Here is a 24444-nt window from a genome sequence, read left to right on the forward strand (position 1 = left end):
TTTCTAGTTTTTAAATTAAAGTAAGGTGTTTAATTTGTTTTTAGATCTCTAGCCTTTTTTGTCTTTTTTTCTTAAAGATAGCTTGTTAAGTATAAGATCAATACTGGTGTGTATAAAAAAATAATTATAATAAAGCATAAAGAGTGGGGATACTAGAATAATTAATTAATAAATTGAGTTAAAAAATGATAGCGATGGCAGGACAGGTGATATGTTGCTGCTGCAGCATGTGGGAGCTGCTGGACACCAAGGTGATCCACAGCAAACATATCTGAACCAAGTGTTTGCAGCTCAAGAAACTTTGAATCTGAGTTAAGGAGCTGGAGTCCGAGCGGCAGACATTGCACCACATCAGGGAGGGGGAAAGCTACCTGGACACTTTGCTCTATGAGGCGGTCATACCTCTCAGATTAGGTAATTCAAATTTGGTCTGTGATCAGGAACAGGAGGGTGTAATTGCAGGTGAAGCAGGTTTGGGGACCCAAGGGGTAGTATTCGAAGAGCCTCAGCCCCAGCAACTATCCAACAGTTACAAGGTTCTTGCAAGTGTGTGCGGATGAGAGCGGGAATTGCAAGGAGGATAAGTGAACTGACCACGGCAGTGGGGGGACAAAATGGGAACATGGTAGAGGTAGGGGATAGTATAATTAGGGGGATAGATACTGTTTTCTGCAGCCATGAGCGTGAGTACCGAAGGCTGTGTTGTCTGCCCAGTTTTAAAAATGCAACAAAAGATGACCAAAAAAATAATAAAGAGGGAGAAAATAAACTTTGAGGGTAAACTAGGAAGTAATATAAAAATGGACAGTAAGAGCTTCTTTAAATATATAAAAAGGAAGAGAACATAGGCCCCTTAGAGAATGAGGCTGGGGAAATATTGATGGGGAACCAGGAAATGGCAGCGGGTTTGAATGAATACTTTGCGGTAGAAGATACTAATTGCATTCCAAAAATACTAAATAATCAAGGGGCAAAAGGGGCTAGGAAATAAATACAATAACTATCACTAGAGAAAAAGTACTAGGGAAACTAATGGGGCTAAAGGCCGATAAGTCCTCTGGACCTGATGGGTTGCATCCTAGGATATTAAAGGAAATAGCTACAGAGGTAGTGAATGCACTGATAGTAATCTTCCAAGAATCCTTAAATTCTGGACAAGTCCCAGAGGATTGGAGAATGGCCAATGTAACATCCTTTTTCAAAAAGGGAGGGAGACAAAAAAACCGGTAACTATAGGCCAGTTAGCTTAACATCTGTCATTGGGAAAATGTTGGAGTCTATTATAAAGGATGTAATAACAGAGCATTTAGAAATACATAACCTAATCAAGCAGAGTCAGCATGGCTTCATGAAGGGGAAATCATGCCCAACAAATTTATTAGGATTCTTTGAGAGGTAACAGGCAGGATAGATAAAGGGGAACCCCAGTAGATGTAATACCTTTGGATTTCCAAAAGGCGTTTGATAAGGTACCACACATAAGGCTACTTAAAAAGATGAGAGCCATGATGTTGGAGGTAGTATATTAGCATGGATAGAGGATTGGCTAACTAATATAAGACAGAGAGTTGAGATAAGGGGGCATTTTCAGGATGGCAGTCTGTAACTAGTGGAGTGGATCAGTGCTGGGGCCTCAATTATTCACAAAATATATTAATGATTTAGATGAGGGAAGTGAATGTACAATCACTAATTTTGCGGATGACATAAAAATAGGTGGGAAGGCAAGTGGTGAGGATGACATAAGGAGACTACAGAGGCATATAGACAGGTTAAGTGAGTGGGCAAAAACTTGGCAGATGGAATATAATGTGGGAAAATGTGAGGTTATGCACTTTGGCAGGAAGAATAGAGGAGCTGAATATTATTTAAATGGAGAAAGACTGCAGAAGGCTGCAGCACAGAGGGATTTGGGGTTCCTTGTGCATGAATCCCAAAAAGCTAGCATACAAGTTCAGCAGGTAATAGGGAAGGCAAATGGAATGTTGGCCTTTATTTCAAAGGGAATAGAATATAAAAATAGGGAAGCCTTGCTAAAACTATACAAGGCACTAGTTAGACCACACCAAGAATACTGTGAGCAGTTTTGCTCCCCTTATCTAAGGAAAGATATACTGGCATTGGATTGATCCCGGGTATGGAGGGATTTTCTTATGAGAAGAGGTTGAGTAGGTTGGGCCTGTACTCATTGGAGTTTAGAAGAATGAGAGGTGACCTTATTAAAATATATAAGATTCTTAGGGGCTTGACAGGGTAGATGCTGAGAGGTTGTTTCCCCTTGTGGGGGAGTCTAGGACCAGAGGGCATAATCTCAGAGTAAGGGGTCACCTATTTAAAACAGAGAAGAGGAGGAATTTCTTCTCTCAGAGGGTAGTCAATCTGTGGAATTTTTTTACCGCAGAGGGCTGTAGAGGCTGGGTCATTAAGTATATTCAAGGCTGAGATAGACAGACTTTTAAGCAGTAAGAGATCAAGGGTTATGGGGAAAAGGCAGGAAAGTGGAGTTGAGGATTATTGAATCAGCCATGAGCTCATTGAATGGTGAAGCAGACTCGATGGGCCAAATGGCCTACTTCTGCTCCTACGTCTTATGGTCTCTCGAGCCTGCTTGGCCATTCAATAAGATCATGGATGATCTATTTGTATTTCTAATTCCACATTCCCATCTGTCCCCGATAACCCTTGATTCTTTTGCCTAATAAGAATCTATCTACCTCCGCCTTAAAGATATTCAATGATCCCACCTCCACTATCCTTCTGAGGCAGGGAGTTCCAAACTCACACAACCCTCTGAGTGAAAAAAAATTCTCTTCATCTCTGTCCTATAAGGATGACCTCTAATTTCAAAACAGTGCTCCCTAGTTCTGGATTCATCCATAAACATCATTTCCGTGCCCACCTTGTTAAGACCATTCATGATCTTTTATACTTCAATTAAGTCACCCCTCACTCTTCTAAACTTCAGGGGAAACAAGCCCAGTCTGTCCAACCTAGCCTCATAAGACCGTCCACTCATTCCAGGTGTCAATCTAGTAAACCTTCAAACCTCCTCTGAACTGCCTGCAATGCATTTACATCCTTCCTTAAGTGAGGAGACCAAAACTGCACACAGTATTCGAGATGTGGTCTCACCAATGCCCTGCACAACTGAAGCCTAATGTCCTTACTCTTATCTTTAGTTCCTCTCAATGAGTCAGAATTGAAGACATTACTGACGGATCCATGCCTCGTTGTTTTTTCAGATAAGGTTAGAGATTGAGAGGCGAAAGCATATTGGGGTAGAGCTTGAAGAGATTCTCAACAAACAGCAGCAACTATTCCACAGTGACTGGAGCTTCCGAGAAGAACATCAAATCACCTTCAACACAGCCCTGAGAGAAGCAGTCCGGTTACTGGAGCAATACATCGACAACAATGAGGATGAAAAGACATTGCCGAGCACCAGAGACCATCAGCGGTAGTTATCTTGTACCACTGTAAATGAAAAGAGCTGGAGGGGTGGTTGGGTTAAAAGCATTTATTGTAATTTTCTTTTTAAGTACACCATATGTCAACATTTTAATCTATGATAATTCAGTCCAGCATTTCCAGGAGTGTTTTTTTTTCACTGTGTGCTAAGTCACTTATATCTAGTAGGAACAGAGGAACAGGAATGGACCACACCATCCCTCAGACCTGTTCCACCATTCAACTAGATCAATAACAACTTGCATTTATATATTGCCTATAGTAGTAAAACACACTAAGGTGCAAATCAGGGCTGATCTGTACCTCAGCTCCATTGAACTGCCTTTGTTACATATCTCTTAATGCCCTTCCCCAATAAAACCAATCTCACTCAGTCCTGAAAACTTCCACGGCCTTTTTAGGGGAACAAATTCCAAATTTCCACTTTCCTCTGTGTGGAAAGGCTGAATGTAGAGTAAACGGTTAACATCAGCAGCCTACATGATGCTGATGTAATAATGATGTCAGATCACATGACTGAGAAGTAAGCGAGATCTGGAAGGAGGAGAAGCTCCAACCTTGTGTAGAGATCCAAATGTGTAAATGCTTGCTATAAATAAAGAGTAATGGTTTTGAGAAATGACAGAATCGAGCAGCTTACTTTGGGAGAAAAGAAAATCTCCAAACCCCCTCACCCCCGTCCGGGCCCCAACCACACATCCAGACACTGAACAACCTAGCTCCAATTTTAAGATTATGCCTCCTTGCTCTTGATTCCCCCACTAAAGGAAATAGTTCTCTAGGTGGAATCTTCCATTCTTGGCAGGTGTCTCTCCCACACGGTGAGACCCCTACACTGACTCTGCAGAGGAAGGTCCACTGTATCTTCTGCCCATCAAACAGTTAAGTGGACGGTGGTGGAACTTGCCCCAGACTGAGGAGCCTGGAGGACATCCTCCCGCCTGCCAAGAGCTGCCAGCCAATCAGAGGACAGCAGCTCTTGCGCTTGGCACCACCACGGAGGAAGCCTTGGCTGCTGCCAAAACAACAGCTCCCAGAGTCCCAGGATCGCGGAGCCACCCAGGAAAAAGGTAAGTGCTGTTGGGGAGGTCTCGTGGGGTGGGGGGTCATGGGGAGAGTGGAACCATGGGGGTCGGCAGCCAGGGTAGGGAGGTGGCTGTCAGCAGCCAGCTCCCTACCCAATGTTCATGCGCTCAATCATGCACAGATTAGTGCAGATCAAGGGACCTCCCCCCCTCCTCTTTGGTTGACCTGCAGCCCGCAGAGTTTCACCAGTCATGCATGCTGGCCTGGAGCTGGGAAGATTGCAGCGGAGGTGGGTAGAGCCCCTTAAGTGGTTGTTAATTGGCCACTTCAGGGACTCAAGTGGAGGCGGGGTGGGATGGTCGACCCTAGGCCTTCCCAACAGTGCTTACTTCCAATGGACGTGGGCGTATGTTATCAGTCCTGACGCCAACCCACACAATTATCAGGCCCACCCACCTCCTTCCTCACCTCCTGTGGTGGCAGAAGGTTCCAGTTCTGTACCCACCTTAATGAATCCCTTAATCATTTTAAATACCTCAATTACATCACCCCCCTCAACTCTCTGAAGTCAAGGGGCTACAAGCCAAGTTTATGCTATCTGTTTTCAATTTGACCCTGGTATAATTCTGGTGAATCAGCAACGTACCTTTTCAAATTGACATATCTTTCCTGTGTAAACTCAGTCATGGAACAGCCATCTCTCACTAGATTGAAATTTGGCTTGTGTGGGAATTTTGCAGGTCATGGATGCTCTGAAACTGTGATTGAAAATGTCACACATTTTATGATGCAAGTTACCAATGTCCCATCATCTTCTGTTAAATTCAAACGTGCGTTCCATTTTCCTGCCTGACTGAGATCTCAAACTGCCTTCCTATCCCCCCCATCTGCTACTTTATCCTTCATGCCCCCTCATTGATGCTCACTCTGGGCCTTACTCTTGCAGCAACAGGAAGCATTATGATGATACAAGAGGGTTGTCCTGGTCTCACCAGCTAACACTGGAAGGAATAGACCCCTTGCAGTAGAGTTGAGGATTCAAGGATACTTTGCTGCCATATCGCTTTTTGTGTTACTCAGCAACAGTGGCTGAGATTCCCGGATTGTAACACCAGTGGTAACCCATTTTAAAACAGACCAATTCCCATCATTGCTTGGAAAGCCTGGTCTAGAGAGATTGTAAGATGGAGGAAATAGTAGGTGTAGGCTTAGAATAAGAGAGACCTTTTAAAATTCATATCAAAGAGAGGTGAGACATGAGAGGAGATGGGTTAGCAATATAGAAGGAGGGGTCATTTTGAGGGAGAGTGACCTCCAAGACCTGAAGGAGAAAGAGAGAGACATGGAAAAGATAGATATCGGACATGTAAGAGTGTTCTGGAGGTAAGGATCAGGACGATTTTAGGTTTTAGAACAACAATCCCACAGCACATAAGCAAAATATTGCAGATGCTGGAAATCTGAATCAAAAACAGGAAATGCTTGAAATACCCAGATCAGGCAGCATCTGTTAAATACAAATCATTTCAAAACTGATATGCATTCCAGTGAGAAAGAAAACTACCAACATCCGTGGTTAACTAAAAAAGTTAAAGACAGTATCAAACTTAAAGAAAAAGTATAGAATTGCGCTAAGATGGGCGGCATCAAAAGATTGGACAGAATATAAAGAACAACAAAGAATGACAAAAAGATTCATCAGGAGGGAAAAATGAAAGTGCGAGAGAAAGCCAGCTGGAGATATAAAGACAGATAGTAAAAGTTTCTATAGACATTTAAATAAGAAAAGAGTTAACAAAGTGAGCGTTGGTCCTATAGAAAGTGAGTCTGAGGAATCAATACTGGAAAGTAAGATGATGGAAGATGAATTGAACAGGCATTTTGCAACAGTCTTCACTATAAAGGATAGAAGCAACATCCCGGAAATAGCTGTAAATCAGGAAATGGAAGAGGGGAGGAACTCAAGAAAAATACAGTCACCAGATAAGTGGCATTGAGCAAATTGTTAGAGCTGCAGGCTGACAAATCCTAAGGTCCTGATGGACTTCATCCTGGGGTCTTGAAAGAAGTGGCTAGTGAAATAGTTGATGCATTGCTTTTAATTATCCAAAATTCCCTTGATTCAGGGAAAGGTCCATTAGATTGGAAAACAGCAAATGTAACTCCTTTATTCAAAAAGGGAGGGAGACAGAAAGCAGGAAACTACAGGCCACTTAGCCTATCATCTGACATTGGAGAAATGTTAGAAGCTATTATTAAAGATGTTACAGAAGGGCACTTAGAAAAGTTTACGGCAGTCAGGTAGAGTCAACATGGTTTTGTGAAAGGGAAATCATGATTAATCAATTTATTGGAGTTCTTTGAAGAAGTCACATGTGCTGTGGATGAAAGGGAACCAGTGGACATACTGTACTTAGATTTCCAGAAGGCATTTGATAAGGTGCCACAGCAAAGGTTATTGCAGAAAATAAAAGCTCATGGTATAGGGTGTAACATATTGCCATGGATAGAAGATTGGCTAGCTAACAGGAAGCAGAGAGTAGGCATAAATGGGTTTTTTCCTGGTTGGTGGGATGTAATCAGTGGTGTGCCACAAGGATCAGTGCTGGTCCATCAGTTTCTTACAATTCATATACATGACTTGGATGAAGGGACAGATGACAGGGTTGCTAAATTTGCTGACAACATAAAGATAGGTAGGAAAGTATGTTGTGAAGTGACATAAGGAGGCTACAAGGTGACATAGATAGGTTAAGTGAGTGGGAGAAGACCTGGAAAATGGAGAATAATGTGGGAAAATGTGAAATTGTCCACTTTGGCAGGAAGAATTTAAAAATCCTATTAGTTAAACGTTGAGAGATTGCAGAGCTCTGAGATTCAGAGGGATCTGGGTGTCCTAGTACCTGAATCACAAAAGGCTAGAATGCAGGTGTAGCAAGTATTTATGAAAGCTAATAGAATGTTATCATTTATTGTGAGGGGAATTGAATACATAAGTAGGGAGGTTATGCTTCAGTTGTGCAGGGGACTGCTGAGACCACATCTGGAGTACTGTGTACAGTATTGGTCTCCTTATTTAAGGAAATATGTAAATGCATTAGAAGCAGTTCAGAGAAGGTTTACTAGACTAATACCAGGAATGGGCTTGTTGTCTTATGGGGAAAGGTTAGGCTTGGAGTTTATATGAGTCAGAGGTGACATGACCAAAACCTTTAAGATTCTTAGGAGTCTTGACAGAACTGATGTGAAGAGGATGTTTCCTCTTGTCGGAGAGTCTAGAACTAGGAGTCACGGTTTCAAAATAAGGGGTCGCTCATTTAACACAGATGTGAGGAGAATTTTTTTCTCTCTGAGGGTCTTTGGAACTCTCTTCCTCAAAAGGCAATGGGAGCAGAGTCTTTGAATATTTTTAAGGCGGAGATAGATAGATAGATTCTTCATAAACAAGGGGGTGAAAGGTTATCGGGGGTAGGCAGAAAGGTATAATCAGATCAGCCATGATTTTATTGAATGAATTGAAGGGCCAAGTGGCCTAGTCCTGCTCCTAGTTCACATGTATGAAATGTATTCTTAGCCAAGGGAAAAAAAAAACATATATTTGGAAGTAAAGTTTGATGGATAGTATCCTCAGTTTGTGCTAGCTTATGATAAATAAGATAACAGCATCTTCTAAACCCACAAACGCTACTAACCAGAAGAACAAGGGCAGCAGGCACATTAAATCATGTTCCCCACTAAGTCACACATACTGATTTGGACATCCCTCTTCCTTCAACAGCGCTGGATCAAATCCTGGAACTCCCTCCCCGACAGCACTTGTGTGTGTACCACATGAGGTTCAATAAGGCGACTCACCACCATCTTCTCGATAGAAATTGGAAATGAGCAATAACTGCTGGCCTTGCCCACGTCCCTGAGCGAATTAATATAAAAGGACTCTGCTATCTCCATCTGAAATGTGTGCGATTGTTTGTATGAGTGAATGAGACAGTGACAGAAATATGCTGATAGGAGTGAAAAGGGGTGTTGGCGTCAGGCGTGTTCGGTGACGTGAGTGGACAAAATGGCGCGAAGGCCAAGAATCAGTTTCACGACGTGGAACCAGCTTACGATCGTCCCCTCAGCCCATTGATGGCGGGCTGCATTCCCTGCCATCGGACATCGGGAACCTCATTGTAATACGTCAGCATATCATTATAAAGCCAGCCTCCTGGACTCATTCACCCCCCGCTGCTGGAGCGTCCATCCATGTGGGCGGGGAAACACACCGGCGCAGAACACGTCTTGACAACTGTGAGGTGCAGCAGTCGGGATTTGCCGGCATGGCCTTTCTCGCATTGTGGACATCCAAGGAGCAGAAGATGCTGGAGCCCGACAGCAATGGGAGAAACGTCCATGGCATGCTGGGTGGATTCTCATAGACATTGCTCTGCTGTGAAGTGGCGCATAGAAGTTGGAAAGTCACCGTTGATGCTCTCAACGGTTGATGGTTGGGGTGGGAGAGGGAGGTCTAGGGTCGACTGGGAGAGGGAGGGGTGTCGGGGGGGGTTGAGGTTGGGAAGGGAAAATGAACATGTCGGGGGGTGAGGTTGGGAGGGGGAAATGAAGGTCTCAGGGAGTGCGAGGTTGGGAGGGAGGGAATTAAGGTGTCGGAAGGGTGAGGTTGGGAGGGGGGTGTAATGGAGAGAAGATGGCAACTAGGGAGTTAGGTATAAGGGGGGGTGGAAGGTGTAAGGGAAGGAGTTTTGAGGATGGAAGGAGTGCAGAGAGGGGAAGGAGTCCGGGGTAGGAAGGTGTGCGGAGAGGGGAGTCTGGGGGGAGGAAGTAGCGCAGAGAGGGGAGGGAGTAAGGGTAGAGGAACGAGTCGGGAAGGGGGAAGGCGTAAATTTGGAGGAAGAAATGAGGATGTCTGAGGGAGAAGGGAAAGAATAAGTCTGGAGGAAGAGATAAGGCTGGAGCAAGGAGTCAGGAAGGGGGAAAGACTAAATGGAGGTGGGGGGAGTCCAGGGAGGAGTGCAGAAGGACTAAGTGGGGGAAAGGGGTTCCGGGAGTGGGGAAAGAGTCCGGGGGGAAGGGGTTCCGGGAGGTAAGGGGTTGCAGGGGCAGAGGGGGTCTGGAGGGGAGATGTCCAGGTGAATGTGCAAGGGCGGTGTCTGAAGGGTCCATGACTGCCTCCTGGGGAGCGAAGTGAGGGTGGGCGTGGTATGAGGGAGTGGTGAGAATGACTGAGGGCAGAGTGAGGTGGGAGGGTGAGGGTTCGATGGTAGCAGTAGAAGGGACGACGAGGGTTGTTGGTGGGGACTTGGAGGCAGACACTGACCCTGGGGGTGGGGAGAAGGAGGTCAGGGAGGTGAATGTGGATGGGGGTGGGATTTTTGGGGAGGAAGGGAGTGTGCACGTTCACCTGGACATCCCCAAAGGAAAAGGGTTGTGGTTGGTGGATCACAGAGGGGAGGTGGGAGGTGGTGCCGGAGGGTCAACTTTGATGGGGGAAAGGAAATGGGTGCCTGGGGGAGGGCAAAAGACAGGGGAGCTTACGAGAAAAGCGAATCCAGACCGTGCTATCTAAATCAAAAGTGAAACAAGAGTGGGCGAGATCAGGTGCTGCATAAGGGTGTGATCATTGGGTGAGTGGAGATGCAGGTCAGCATCCCTCATCCCTTCGGATGCCTAGGGGTCCCCGCCTGACTGCTTGAGGGGAAGAAGCACCTGGAGGGACTTCGAGGTGCCTCATTTCCCTCTCGCGTTGCCACTGCAGGAACTCACCCATGTCCCTCCTTCTGCTGGACCAGGGTCTCCATGGCATCTGCCATTGCCCCCATGGAGGCCTCCATATGTGCAAATGTGGGCACCACTTCATCAGAGGGCAAGTAGACGCACTCCTCTGACTCGCGTGCCACTCTGTTGAGGGCTTCCAACAGCTCTGCGTGATATTCCCATGCCTTCCGTTGATTCTCCGGGATGAGTTGGAAGTCCAAATTCAAGGTTTTACCTGCCCGCTACCGCACTTAGTGCAAATCTGGGACGATTCCACCCAAGGAGTGAGGAAGATAGAAGAAAATGTGTCTGTTGAAGATGGGGAGAGTTATCTGTGTGAAAGATGATATGTGTGTGGGCAATGGTGATATGGAAGAAAAGACTGCAACCAATTAGAATCTGCTGTATTTTTCTAATTTTAGATTAATCTGCTGATTGTTTGGAGGTTGAACAACTTTTCTGTTCCACAATGATTTAAAAATAAACAGAGAGCTAAAATTTATTTTCTGTAAAAAAAAATATTCAAGGGGCAGCTGGTGCTCTGGGTTAAACATTGGCCTTTCATCTCTGGGACCTGAGTTCAAAAGCAACCCAGACTGAAAGCTTGAAGGTGTCTCTGTAAGAGTCCTGGGTGGAAGGAGGATGAGCAGTTTCCATTGAGTTCCTCGTGTGTGTGTGTGTGTGTGTGTACCTGTATATCTAATTCAGCACTAATTGGCAATGGCACACAGACAGACCAAAGAATGTTTGTAAGAAATGAATAACTTAAGTTGGTGCTGTTCTGAGATTGTTTAGGGCAGAGTTTTTGGAGCTTTACTCTAAAGCTGGGAATATTTCATTGTATCTAGAGAAGTCCTACGTTGGACATCTGAAATAGAACTATTCCATTTTCTCAGCATGAGCACCCAAAGAACATGAAAAAGACATCAAAAATGTATTTTTTTTTTCAGTTCCACTTTACTTTGTTCTTTTTCAGAGTTGTTGGTCAGATCGAGGCACTGCTATTACAAATGTCAGACACCCTCACAAGCGAGTGTCAGAGATTAAATGCCTGGGCTCTGCTGGGGGAAGGAACAGGTGCTCAACTTGTAAGCAAGGCAACTTCAAAAGGTTTCACCAAGGAGGAACTAATTGGTAAGAAAACTTCTATGTTGCTATGACTTCCCAGTTATACCTACTGAAAGGTTACTTGTTGCTGGATGAATTATGATTGGTTAAAATCGTAATATGCACATCTGAACAGGTTGCTGGTATAGCTCATTGAAACTCAACAACCTTGGAGTATTTCTGTAGGGCACCCGGGTACACACTGTAGCCACTGTGCGCTGGTGGAGGGAGAGGTGTTTAAGTTGGTGGAGAGGGTGTTGGTCAAGGGGTCTGCTTTGTCCTGGGTGGTGTTGAGCTTCTTGAGTGTTGTTGCAGCTGTGCTTTATCCAGGCAGGTGGAGAGTATCCCATTGCACTCCTGACTCCTGTCTGACACCCTTTTGGTGAAAAATTCTTACACACTGGAAAGGTCATGAACTGGACGAAATGACATTCCAATAGTGATGAGTTAATATTAAGGAGAAAGACTATCTCATTAAAAAGCAGATCATGGCACCAATGAAACAGAATTACTCCTTTAAATTTTGTTGAAGACTATGATGAATCTACAACACTCATAATTCTTGAAGCACAGTGGCTCCCTCCAATCCCACCCTCCTCTCACCTCCTGCTCTCCACACTCCCCTCCCCGGGCAGCAGGTAATGAAAGATACCTCAATTATGAAATGTCAGAATATTGTATTTTTAAAACTAACTTTACCCTCACATGACAGGAGCTGATGGAACCATCAGAGCCTGCGATCTCCTCCAGGTGGATCAGTTAACAGGACTGCTTACACCAAGTACTGATGCTGTTATGCTTCTGGGCAACAAGTGCACCATGTCTGTGCTCCAAGATCTCTTCCTTCACCCTCAGACCGGGCGGGTGCTCCCTGTTGCTGGCAATGTGTGTTATGACTCCATGAGATCCCGGCTTCTCCCGGTCACAGACTCGACAACAGGTCAGTTCCCTGAAGCAAAAGGCCAACTTCAACTATCATACTTCATCGGGTAAATGACTTAAAACACACACAGGATTTAAACACCTGAGCGAAATAACCAGTGAGAATTAGTAGGTGATGAACGCAGAAATTTGTCAATATTGGTCATTCAAAGCCAGCAACAACACAAGAAATTCCTGGGTTGCTTTGAGTGCCTCATTCTGCTTTAAGGACAAAAAAACCAAAAACGTGTGACATTTATTATTGCTGTTTGAATATTTGGTGCTGAAGTATTATTGAAATAATTATGAGATTTTAGAGCTCTGCATACCAAGTACATCTCGTTTTACTTCTTATTTTCGAATCCTAGGAATAGTCTGCCAAAGTGGGGAGCATTTGATTCCATATGTGCCACACCCACAGTGTCCAGACACTGGCCTCCCAGTGACGCTTCAGCTAAGAAGCCTGCATCATCAGAGTGAGTTGAAACTGGGAGGACCAATTGGAGATGCAAAGACAGGAATTGAGGTGCCCATCTTGGCTGTGACCATTCATCTGCAGACAGGGCTGGTCTATCCATTGGGAGGAATGTATATTAGCCCAGCCACAAACATGTTAGCACCAATTGAAATTGGAGCTCCTATGGTCCATGAGAAGACTGGCCAGGTGGTACCCATCATAGGCATTGGCCTGGACTCCAGTACAGGTAACAGTGATGATCCAGTGAGATGTGAATAATAATGAGAGTAAATAAGGTACTGCAACCTCATTCCAAAATGCAGGGTATAATAAGCCTTAGTAGGGTTTATGTCAGGAGAATTGAGGTGGAGTTTGGGTGAACAAGGAGATGCATATTGAATGAGACTGAGAATATACTGAAGAGATTAATTAAGTCTCTAGGAATTTCTAAAACATATTGGTGGATAGAAAATATCAGAATCACAAAAATGGCTCTTTCTAAGTCACAAATGACATTCCCAGTGATTATGACCATGGTGCATTATCCTTGATCAAGATGAACTATCTTGACGCCTCTGTAGCCTTTGACATTGTTTATTGGTCTATCCTCCCCCAATGCCTCTTTTTCATCTTCCAGCTCAGTGGAACAGCCTTCGCTATGTTCTAATCATCGACAGAACATTTCCAGCAATGGTTTCTCCTCTCACCTCTGAGTCAGTACCCTCCTCTATATAGTCCCGTCCTTTCAATGTCAGGCTCCCACCATCTAAAAACCCGCTGGTGAGGGAGCTTAAAATCCTGGCCATAGGCAGTTTTGCTTTCTGACTGTCTCAGCTCATCAGCTGCTGAAAACCCCATTCACGCCTTTGTTACCTCTAGACTGGACTATTCCAACGCACTCCTGGCTGGTCTCTCACATTGTACATCCGTAAACTTGAGGCCATCCAAAACTCTGCTGCTCATGTCTTAACTCTCCAGTCTCCTTATCACCCCCTGAACTCACTGACCCACATTGGGTCATCGGTTCCCAATCAAGAAACCTCTTGATTTTAAAATCCTCAGCCTTCTCAAATCCTTTATGACTCGCCCCTCCATATCTCTGTAAGCTCCTCCAGCCTCACAGCGCTGTGAGATATCTGGGCCCATCTAATTCTGGTCTCGCACCTCACCAATTTTAATCGCACCCCATATGATGATGCACTTCCAGCTGCCTAGGCTCTGAGCTCTGGAATTGTCTCTCTGCACCTCGCCAACTCTCCACCTCACTTCCCTCCTTTAAAACACTCCTTGAAACACACCTCTTTGCTATCTGACCTAATGCCTCCTTATATGGCTAGCTGTTATATTTTGTTTTATAACGCTCCTGTGAAGTGCCCTGGATGTTTTATATTTATATAGCGCCTTTAGCGTGATAATTTGTTGTTGAGAAAAAGTAGTGTAATAGTGTAATTTTCTTGCAGGTATGGTGGTGCCTCTTGGAGGCGTTCTGGAGTCTTCAAACAGTCCCCTCATACTCGGGGACAGCTTCTCGGAGCCTCTCAGTGGAAAATCTGCTCAGATTTCAGGAGCTTATGTTCAGAAGACTCGAGTGTTGCCACACCCAGGTGGTTATCAGGCACTGCTAGATGCTGCCATGCTGGCCAGCGAGATTCGGGTGCTGGAAGTATTGAAAGAGTGTAAAGACAGCTTAATAGGGCAGAGATCAGAGGAGCCTTCCTGTCCCCAGAAGCAACTGATGGATGCACTGGGAAGTCTAGTGAAGGCATGGAGAAGAAGCTGGGCACATATCATTCACACTGAACACAACCTGGGAAGACAAAGGAAGGAAGCCAAAGACCTTGCAGACAATGGTGGAAGTGTTGGTAAGGCTATCATCAAACCAAATAGAAAACAAATTTATAGGAGATTTTCTGGCAGCTACCCGAGGATTTACAATTTCAAACATGGCCATCATTAACAGATTATCTATTGAAACATTTGGGGAGGAATTCAACTTCAGCTCAAAACAGTTGTGAAGCCAGGGGAGCCTCCAGTCCTCTTGACTGAAGTTTGAATCAGGATACTCATAAACTTGGTTAAAATCCTGGAACTCCCTCCCTAACAGCACTGTGGGTGTAGCTACACCACATGGACTGCAGCAGTTCAAGAAGGCAGCTCACCACCATCTTCTCAAGGGCAATTAGGAATGGGCAATAAACGTGGGCCTAGCCAGCGACACCCACACCCCAAGAACAAATTAAAGCAAACACATTTTCAGGGTCGGATCTTATTTGAATGCTGCCAGAGAGTTGTTGGTGTTAAAGAAATGGCCCATTGCAGATCATTCGTTGTAGGAGGATGGGAAATCAGTTGGGATCCCATGCTGAGCAGATCAGCAGCTTGGGCCTGGGAGACTGGCATGATGGGGTATGCATGGGGTGGAAGAAACCGATCCCAGAGCTGCTATTCCTGGCGCCACAAGAGTTTTCCCCAAAAAAAGTTTCCAAATGTTTCTCTGAATGGCTTCCAATCATTTCTTTAAGGACCACTGGTTAGGTCACTCTCTCCATTTGTACCTGAAAATTGCCATTGGAGTCGTCCAACTAACATCGGACCCTGATTTGAATATTTAAGCCATGGGGTGTGTTGAAATTTGCATCAGAAGAGCCTTGGACAATTCATGGTGTTGCTCCTCCCACCTGATTTTCTATGGCAGTCAGGTGAAAATTGTTCCAGTACTCAAAAGTACTTAGTCCGTCCATTTGGTGGTGTGTGTGTTACTATTCATTCAGAAACCGAGTTGCAATGGCAACATGCGCTTTTACACACACGTTGTAGACAGGAGCAATACATAGTGATGATAGCGACCCCAATGTTCTTTCATCACATGCTGACCAGGAATCCCTCCCACTCTTACCGCCTGCCAAAGGCGTGTGTTGGAAGGATTTGCAGGTTGATACTCAACCTGTTTGGCCGCATTCAGAACGCACCGTCCTTGGACATCAAATCCTGGAGTGGGAATCAAATCCAGAGCTTCTGGCTCAGAGGCACAGACACTTCCCATTGCACTGCAAGACCTCCAGTCCATCCATTTAAAATAATACAAATCCAGTATTCCTTCAGCTGCCAAAGCAGATGCATCTTCAGTTGACATCAAGAGTTGGTACTGAAGACACCAACACAGTGTTTTCCAATTTCCTTATTTGTATTGTTGTCTCTTCACACTTGCAGGAGATAATGCACAGGGAAGCTGTCAAGCAAGTCTCTCTCTCTTGATACCATGCCTTAAGAGGACGTTGGCAACCATGGACTTCCATGCATTGGCCCGTGGTTATGCCTGGCGAGGTACTGCAGTGCTTTGCTATTGCTTTCTGCAGATTCTGGCTGACCAGGAGACATTTCCACTCTTGCCATCTGTCATAGGTATACTGGAAGGATTTGCAGGTTGATAATCAACCTGTTTGGCCACGTTGTGAGCACACCTTCCATTGCTATTAAGTCCCGGAGCGGGACCCGAACCTGGAGCTTCTGGCTCGGAGATACAGACGCTACCGCTGTGCCACAAAATCTCCCTGTCAAGCAAGTATATAAGAGTCAAAACTAGGGGAGAAGGAACAACGTTCATTTTAAAGATGATTTTGTTTCACCTATAGGGATGATACCATTTACCAGCACAGGACTGCTGGTACCTGCTGTCATTGGGATGCAGATACCTGATCCTGGAGGTTCTGATCTGGAAGTGCCTATTTTAGGGGTGGAATACAATAGGGATACTGATCAGCTTGTTCCTCTCGCTGGGACCATGGAGGATCCAGATGGGAAAGGTACTTTTTTAAGTTAATCTACTGTCTTCAATCCAATCATTGAAAACCTTTATTTATGTGGAGAGGTTGGGGAAGCTGGGATTGTTCTCCTTAAAGAAGGTTGAAAGGAGAATTAATATAGGCGTTCAAAATCATGAGGAGCCTGGTTAGAGTAGTTGGGGGAAAACAGTTCCAGTTAGCGGAAGGGTCGTGAACCAGAACGTCACCAATTTAAAGGGATTGGTAAAAGAACCAAAGGCAACATAAGAGGAAATTTTTTTATGCAGTGATTGGTTAAGATTTGGAATGTACTGCCTGAGAGTAGGGTGAAGGTAGGTTTAATTTTGTCTTTCAAACAGGATTTGGATCATTATCTGAATAGAAAACATTTGCAGGGCTATGAACATATGAATTAGGAGCAGGAGTAGGCCACTCGGCCCCTCAAGCCTACTCTGCCATTTAATAAGATCATGGCTGATCTGACTGTAACCTCCCACCTACCACTCCCCCTCCAACAGCCTTTCATCCCCTTGTTTATCAAGAATCTATCTACCTCTGCCTTGAAAATATTCCAAAGACTCACTACATCTCTGCCTTAAATGGGCAACCCCTTATTTTTAACCAGTGACTCCTAGTCCTAAATTCTCCTACAAGAGGAAACAGCGTCTCCACATCCACCCTGTCAAGACCCCTCAGGATCTTAAAGGTTTCAATCAAGTCGCCCCTTACTCTCCTAAACTCCAGTGGATACAAGCCTAACCTGTCCAACCGTTCCTCATAAGATAACCCACCCATTCCTGGTATTAGACTAGTAAATCTTCTCTGAACTGCTTCCAACACATTTACATCCTTCCTTAAATAAGGTGACCAATACTGTATACAGTACTCCTGATGTCGTCCCTCAAGTGTCCTGTACGACTGAAGCATAACCTCCCTATTTTTGTATTCAATTTCCCTCGCAATAAACGATAACATTCTATTAGTTTTCCTAATTACTTGCTGTACCTACACACTAGCTTTTTGTGTTTCAAGCATTAGGACACCCAGATTCCTCTGAATCTCAGAGCTCTGCAATCTCTCACCATTTAGATAATATGCTTCTTTTTTATTCTTCATGCCAAAATAGACAATTTCACATTTGCCCATATTATGCACCATTTTCCAGATCTTTGTCCACTCACTTACCCTATCTATGTCACTTTGTAGCCTCCTTATGTGCTCTTCACAACTCACTTTCCTACCTATCTTTGTGTCATCAGCAAACCATACCTTTGGTTCCTTCAACCAAGTCATTTATATAAATGTAAAAAGTTGAGATCCCAGCATGGATCCCTGTGGCACACCACTCATTGCATCTTTCGAACTAGAAAATGGCCCATTTATGCCTACTCCCTGTTTCCTGTTAGCTCACCATTCTTTGATCCATGCCAATACATTACCCCCTACACCATGAGCTTTTATTTTCCACAATAACCTTCGCTGCGGCACTTTACCAAATGCCTTCTGGAAACTAAGTACTGCACATCCACCAGTTCCCCTTTATCCATAGCACATGCTAGTCCCTCAAATAACTCCAATAAGTTGGTTAAACATGATTTCCCTTTCACAAAACCATGCTGACTCTGCCTGATTACAGAAAAAAGGTGGAGGAGGGGGATCAGCTGAGTTGCTCATGCAGAGTTGGCACATCAGGCTGAATGGGCTCCCTCTGTGAGGTAACTGTTCTATGATTCTATTCTATGATTCATCTCTTTTTCATTTGAGCAATAACAGTTAAGAACAAAAAAATACTGAAATTATCTACAATAAAATGCATGCAATCTAAAAATATCTGAAGGAGAGAAAGTTAATATTTCCAGCAAAATATAGACAAACGGGTCATATTTTGACTTACTAACTCAACTTCTTTCAGAAAATGACAAACATGCTGCGTATCTCTTTCGATCCCTTCTTTATCAGATCGGCTATTGGATTTGTCACCTGCAGTTCAAGACTTACGCTTGACTTGATTTGACTTCTGCTCTCATATGGGGAAGCTCATCTATTTCCCCTTTTACACTCATACACAACACAACAACTTCTTATCTGATGGGTCAATCCTACTCTGACCTCTGGCCTCCAGTTCATAAATCTTAACCTTTTTCTATTTTATCAACGCTACTAAAGTCATCCCCTAACAACAATGATTTGCATTTGTCTAGCACCTTTCTGAACTTAAGAGTTGCTTAGAACCTAGACTTAACTTAGACTTAAACTGAATTTAGAAGTTAGAGAGTTCACAAAGTGAGCGTTGGTCCCATAGAAAGTGGGTCTGGGGGATTAATAATGGAAATAAGGAGATGGCAGCTGAATTGAACAGGTATTTTGCATCAATCTTCACTCTAGAAGACACGAGTAACATCCCAGAAGTAGCTGTAAATCAGGAAGTGGAAGGAAGGAGGAACTCAAGAAAATTACAATCACCAGAGAAGTGGTACTGAGCAAATGGTTTGAGCTTCAGGCTGACAAGTCCCCAGGTCCTGATGGGCTTCATTCTGGGGTCTTAAAAGAAGTGTTAGTGAGATAGTTTTGCAATAGTTTTAATTTTCCAAAATTCCCTAGACTCGGAGAAGGTTCCATTAGATTGGAAAATAGCAAATGTAACTCCTTTATTCAAAAAGGGAGACAGAAAGCAGGAAGCTACAGCCCAGTTAGCTCTACATCTGTCATTGGGAAAATGTTAGAAGCTATTATCAAAGACACTTAGATAAATTCAAGGTAATCAGGCAGAGTCAACATGGTTTTGTGAGAGGGAAATCACATTTATTCAATTGATTGGAGTTCTTTGAAGAAGTAACGTGTTGTGGATAAAAGGGAACCGGGTAGATGTACGATACATAGATTTCCAGAAGGCATTTGATAAGTTGCCACGTCAAAAGTTATTGCGGAAAATAAAAGCTCATGATGTAGAGGTTAATATTTTATCATGGATAGAAGATTGGCTAGCTAATAGGAATCAGAAAGTAGGCATAAATGGGTCATTTTCTGGTTGGCAGGATGTAACGAGTGGTGTGCCACAGGGATCAATGCTGGAGACTCAACTTTTTACAATTAATACAAATGATTTGGATGAAGGGACCAAAGGTATGGTCGCTAAATTTGCTGATGAGCCAAAGATAGTTAGGAAAGTAAGCTGTGAAGAGGACATAAGGAGGCTACAAAGGGATTATAGATAGGTTATGTGAGTGGGCAAAGGTCTGGAAAATGGTGTAGAATGTGGGAGATGTAACATTGTCCATTTTGGCAGGAAGAATAAAAAAAAAGCTTATTATCTAAATGATTATCTCAGAGATTGCAGAGCTCTGAGATGTAGAGGGATCTGGGTGTCCTAATTCATGAATCACAAAAGGTTAGTATGCAGGTACAGCAAGTAATTAGGAAATCTAATAGAATGTTATTCTAATCTAATAGAATTTATTGCAAGGGGAATCAAATACAAAAATAGGGAGATTATGTTTCAGTTATACAGGGCATTTGTGAGACCACATCTGGAGTACTATGTATAGTATTGGTCTCCTTATTTAAGGAAGAATGTAAATGCATTGAAGCAATTCAGAGAAGGTTTACAAGACTAATACCAAGAAGGGGCAGGTTGTCTTATAAGGAAAGGTTGGACAGGCTAGGCTTCCATCCACTAGAGTTCAGAAGAGTAAGAGGCGATTTGATTGAAACATATAAGGTCCTGAGGGGTCTTGACAGGGTGGATGTGGAGAGGATGTTTCCTCTTGTGAGAGAATCTAGAACTAGGAGTCACTGTTTAAAAATAAGGGGTCGCCCATTTAAGACAGATGAGAAATGTTTTCTCTCAGAGGGTCCTGCGTCTTTGGAACGCTCCTCCTCAAAAGGTGGTGGGAGCAGAGCCTTTGAACATTTTTAAGGCAGAGGTAGATAGATTCTTAATAAGCAAGGGCGTGAAAGGTTATCGGAATAGGTGGGAATGTGGAGTGGAGGTTACAACCAGATCAGCCATGATCTGATTGAATGGTGGAGTAGGCTCGAGGGTACGAGTGGGCTACTCTTGCTCCTAATTCTTATGTCCGTATGAACTCTCTTCTTCCTCTTAAACTTCAAAATACCATCCTACACTGTATGCAGCTGTGTTGAAATCAAGATATGGCACCATCTCCAATGCTAACTCGCAAAATTATAGAGCGGCTCATAGAAGTACTCCTGTTTCGTTAACTTCCTTTTCTCCTACAAGCGCCAGATTTTTAAAATTAGAGCTTGATGTCCCATAGCCACTACCACTTGCTTGATATTGTGTTTTCTTCTAACTCATTTCAGCTTTGGGGTGGCCTTAATTCTAAAATATGGCTTTGGACCTTCACCTAAATTTTAAAACCTAAATCTAAACACAGAATGTATTTCCTAATTGTTCCATAATTTCTGATCGGTTCATGCTTTTCCTGTTTTTTTAGGACTGATACCAATCACTCTGGGTGCCAGAAGTATAGATGGGATCACCGGTGAAATTGGCCCAGTTGTAGGTGCTCGTATAGATCCACAAACAAGGATTGTGGTGCCTGTTATACAGTCATCTGGAGCCTCCACAAGAAGAAAACCAGCTGTAGAGATGGTAATACAACGGGGAGATGGGATGCTCCTGAAATTCCAGTATTATTTCTGATTAATGTCCCCATTTATGCTTCGACAAAATGTTTCACATTACATTCCAGCGACGATTGTGTCCCCCAGGGAGGTACCCTGTTGGTAGAGAGTCAGGGCTGCAGCATTGTCGTCTCATCTCCAACTCACACTCCCTGCGACCACAGCTCACCACTGGGAATGTGGTCCCATGGAATTATATGTGTACACATTCCTACTTTGCCATTACTAACTACTAAGAAAGACACAAGCTAGTGCGTTAGTGCCTGTGAGTGTGACAGAGTGACTAATGCTACCTTTATCACATGACGGTAAATGATTCTAACGTACTTTGTATGTCCTCCATTGCCTGTGTCAGGAACACTCTCAGGTTAGGTTGAGGGGTGAGCAATCGAGGTATTTAAAATGATAAAGGGATTTAAGAGAATAGATACAGGGAAACTATTTAACTATTTCCTGTGGTAGGGGGAACTAGAATAAGAATACTAGGAATAAGGAACTAGAATAATAGTTGAATTAGAGCTAGGACAATTAGGGATGAAATCACTTTTTCATACAAAGGATAGTGGGAATCTGGAAAACTCTCCTGAAAAGCTCTGGACGCTGAGGTCAATTGACATTTTGAAAAGTGTAGATTTTTATTATATCAAGCTGTCTAGTAATCTGCAGCAAAATCAGGTAAATGGAGTTGATCAACAGATCGACTGTGATCTCATTGAACCATGGGAAAGGCTTGAGGGGCTGAATGGCCTACGCCTCTTCCTATGTATTCTGCCAGTAAGGTACCTCAGCCCCACCTGCAAAGAGTGCCCCCATCGGCACCACTGTAATATTTATCCATTTCCTCTACACACCATTCTGCAGTTTCTTTAAGTGTTATCGGCAATGAGTGCCAAATTAAGAACGATTGAATTGAGATTTCGCAAACCCATTTCACATAAGATCTTGACAGCCAAAATACAGAGAGGAGTGTCTTTCAATCATGCTTGCTGGGTTCAAAACCAGGCTGCAGAGGTAAAAGCGCCAGGTGTGTCCCACTTGCTCCCAAAAATAGTCACAATTTAAATTTCACAAGAACACTTGGTGCTGCAAGTTGATGGCTATATCCATGTTTTTATTCAGCTCGACACTCTTGAAGAGGAACTCAGTTATAGACATGCTCATTGGCATCATCAGCGGCAGAAGGAAGAAGCTCTTTATATTGCTTTGAGGAGTTTGGTACAGGAGGTTTCTGACAACAAAGCTGATTGCAAGTTTGAGAAGGTATTGTATTCTTAGAGTAAGGCCTACAATAAAGCTCTTGAAGTCAGGTGTCATAGATTTATTAAATAAATTATAAACAGTCGTTTGGTGGTACAGAACTTGAGTATTGCTGAAAAAAGAGACATGCTGTTGAAGCTTTTCATCTTGCACTCATCAGGACAGTTCACAAGAACACCAATTGTAAAGGGAACAATATTTTATCATTTAATTTATAAATAAAAAATAAAAAATAATTAATTATAAATGATTTTTAAAATTAATTTATTTAACAATTCCACTTGCCAACCAATCAGCACTCTCTTCTCATGCAGTATGAATTGTTGTTCCCTTTACTATTGGTACTCGTGCAAACTGTCCTGATGAGTGCAAGACAAAAAGTTTCAACAGCATGTCCATTTTTTCAGCAATACTCAAATATATAATACTGCAGTAGAATTTAAATGTACAAGTAAAAGATCATACTTACAACTGCATCTGATGATGTTTGATTGGTCATTCAAACCTGTTCAAACAGTTCTCAGCTCGGTGTCTTAGGCCTATACACAGCCAATTACTCATCACAAACTGCAACTTATACATTTCTCTCACTTCCTCTGCATTAAACTCCATATATATCTGCACTGCATGCTTCACAAAAGTTAAAATACACCTCCATATAACAAGATTCTAATCAGATTAAAGATTCATCCCATATCAATAACTCGAGTTTTCCCTACTTAAACTCGTTTTCCATTGGGCTAACAAGGTTTTGTATAACTTCTTTATTTAGCAATCATTTCAATCTTATAGCTAATCGCTATTCTGGTATGGTTCTGCAAGAGTAGTTCATCCTCTTTTGGACTACGCAAATGAGACTTAAGCTTTGTTTCTTCAGTCGCAAACCGCAGCCCTGAGGAGGAATTAACTGGCTCTATTGCTCCTATTTACTGCTTTGATGATGATGTTCCTCTGTGCCTTGTGTAGAAGGTCTGAATCCTTTTACCTGGTTTTCCTTAGGTCGAGGAGAAGGTGACAGCCCTTGAAGATACCATTGACTTGTTGCAAGACTCTGCGCAGAGCGAAGCACATCGCAGGCACACAGCGGTGTCACACTTTGCATCCTTGATGCCAACTGACATTGTGCTTTTGGTTTCTCATGGTAATCCCTATGTCAACAGCAGTCTAAATTCAGCTTTCAACCTGTTCATTCTCACAAAATGTTCATTTCCCAAACACAGGTACTTCCAAACCGTGGAGACACCAACCACACTTTCTGTGGACTTTTTATTCTGTTCCCACATCTACTCTTTACGGCCATTTTAACCCTTTGAGGCTGTGTTTACCCTCGCCACTGCCCTGTTTATAGCATGAGATAGAATCCACAAGGTTCTATGAAGGTAAAAGATGGCAGTTCACGAGTCAGCAATCCAAAGTCTGCGTGGCCTCTCAGCTAATCAATGGCCAGGTAAGAGGATGACATGTGGCCCAAGAGGCAACATTTATAATGATACCTTTGGGTGTGATCCACTCAAAGAGGTGGCAGAAGAAAACAAATACTCTAGGCGGATCTCAAGTGCTTCCAGAGACATCAACATCACCTCAGTGCTAATGATACTTGAGGTTGTTGTCAGTGTAAATCTCCAGTTTAAGTCACTGACCACCAGCCTGAAAGTCAAGGGCGACCCCGCCTCCACTGGTCATGGGAGCTCCGACTGGGTTTTACATTAATTAGGCAGTTAATTGCCTGCAGTTGGAGCTTCTGCCCCTTTAAGGGAGGATGTCCATCCCCCAAGAGCTGCAGATCCCAGAGCAGCCATCATAGAGGAGGCCCCGGAGTGCAGGTGAGTTTGAGGAACTCACCGGGGCCAATCAGGCAGGCCACAGAGAGGGGTAATGGGGAAGGGTGGGGGTGCGGTCAAGAGGGCAGGGGGATTTTTTTCAGTGGGGGCACCCCTTGTCACTGTAGGGGCCCTCTGTGGCTCACAGGGTGCCCAATGAGGAGAATTCCCACAAGCCCGCAAGAAGCCGTCACCTGGCAGT

General features: G+C 43.7%; 1 protein-coding gene across 1 annotated transcript in view; it reads left to right on the top strand.

Moving 5' to 3' along the window:
- The window catches only part of LOC144691590 (uncharacterized), a 56553-nt gene that overhangs the window by 19620 nt on the left and 12489 nt on the right, over positions 1-24444 (top strand). The window contains exons 16-24 of the mRNA XM_078559827.1: positions 3243-3457; positions 11228-11385; positions 12071-12298; positions 12648-12983; positions 14197-14598; positions 16369-16539; positions 20976-21133; positions 22285-22425; positions 23422-23563. Coding sequence (XP_078415953.1) covers positions 3243-3457; positions 11228-11385; positions 12071-12298; positions 12648-12983; positions 14197-14598; positions 16369-16539; positions 20976-21133; positions 22285-22425; positions 23422-23563 — 1951 coding nt within the window. The remainder of the gene's footprint in view (positions 1-3242; positions 3458-11227; positions 11386-12070; positions 12299-12647; positions 12984-14196; positions 14599-16368; positions 16540-20975; positions 21134-22284; positions 22426-23421; positions 23564-24444) is intronic.

Source organism: Cetorhinus maximus, chromosome 2, assembly GCF_964194155.1.
Source record: "Cetorhinus maximus chromosome 2, sCetMax3.hap1.1, whole genome shotgun sequence".
Taxonomy (NCBI): domain Eukaryota; kingdom Metazoa; phylum Chordata; class Chondrichthyes; order Lamniformes; family Cetorhinidae; genus Cetorhinus; species Cetorhinus maximus.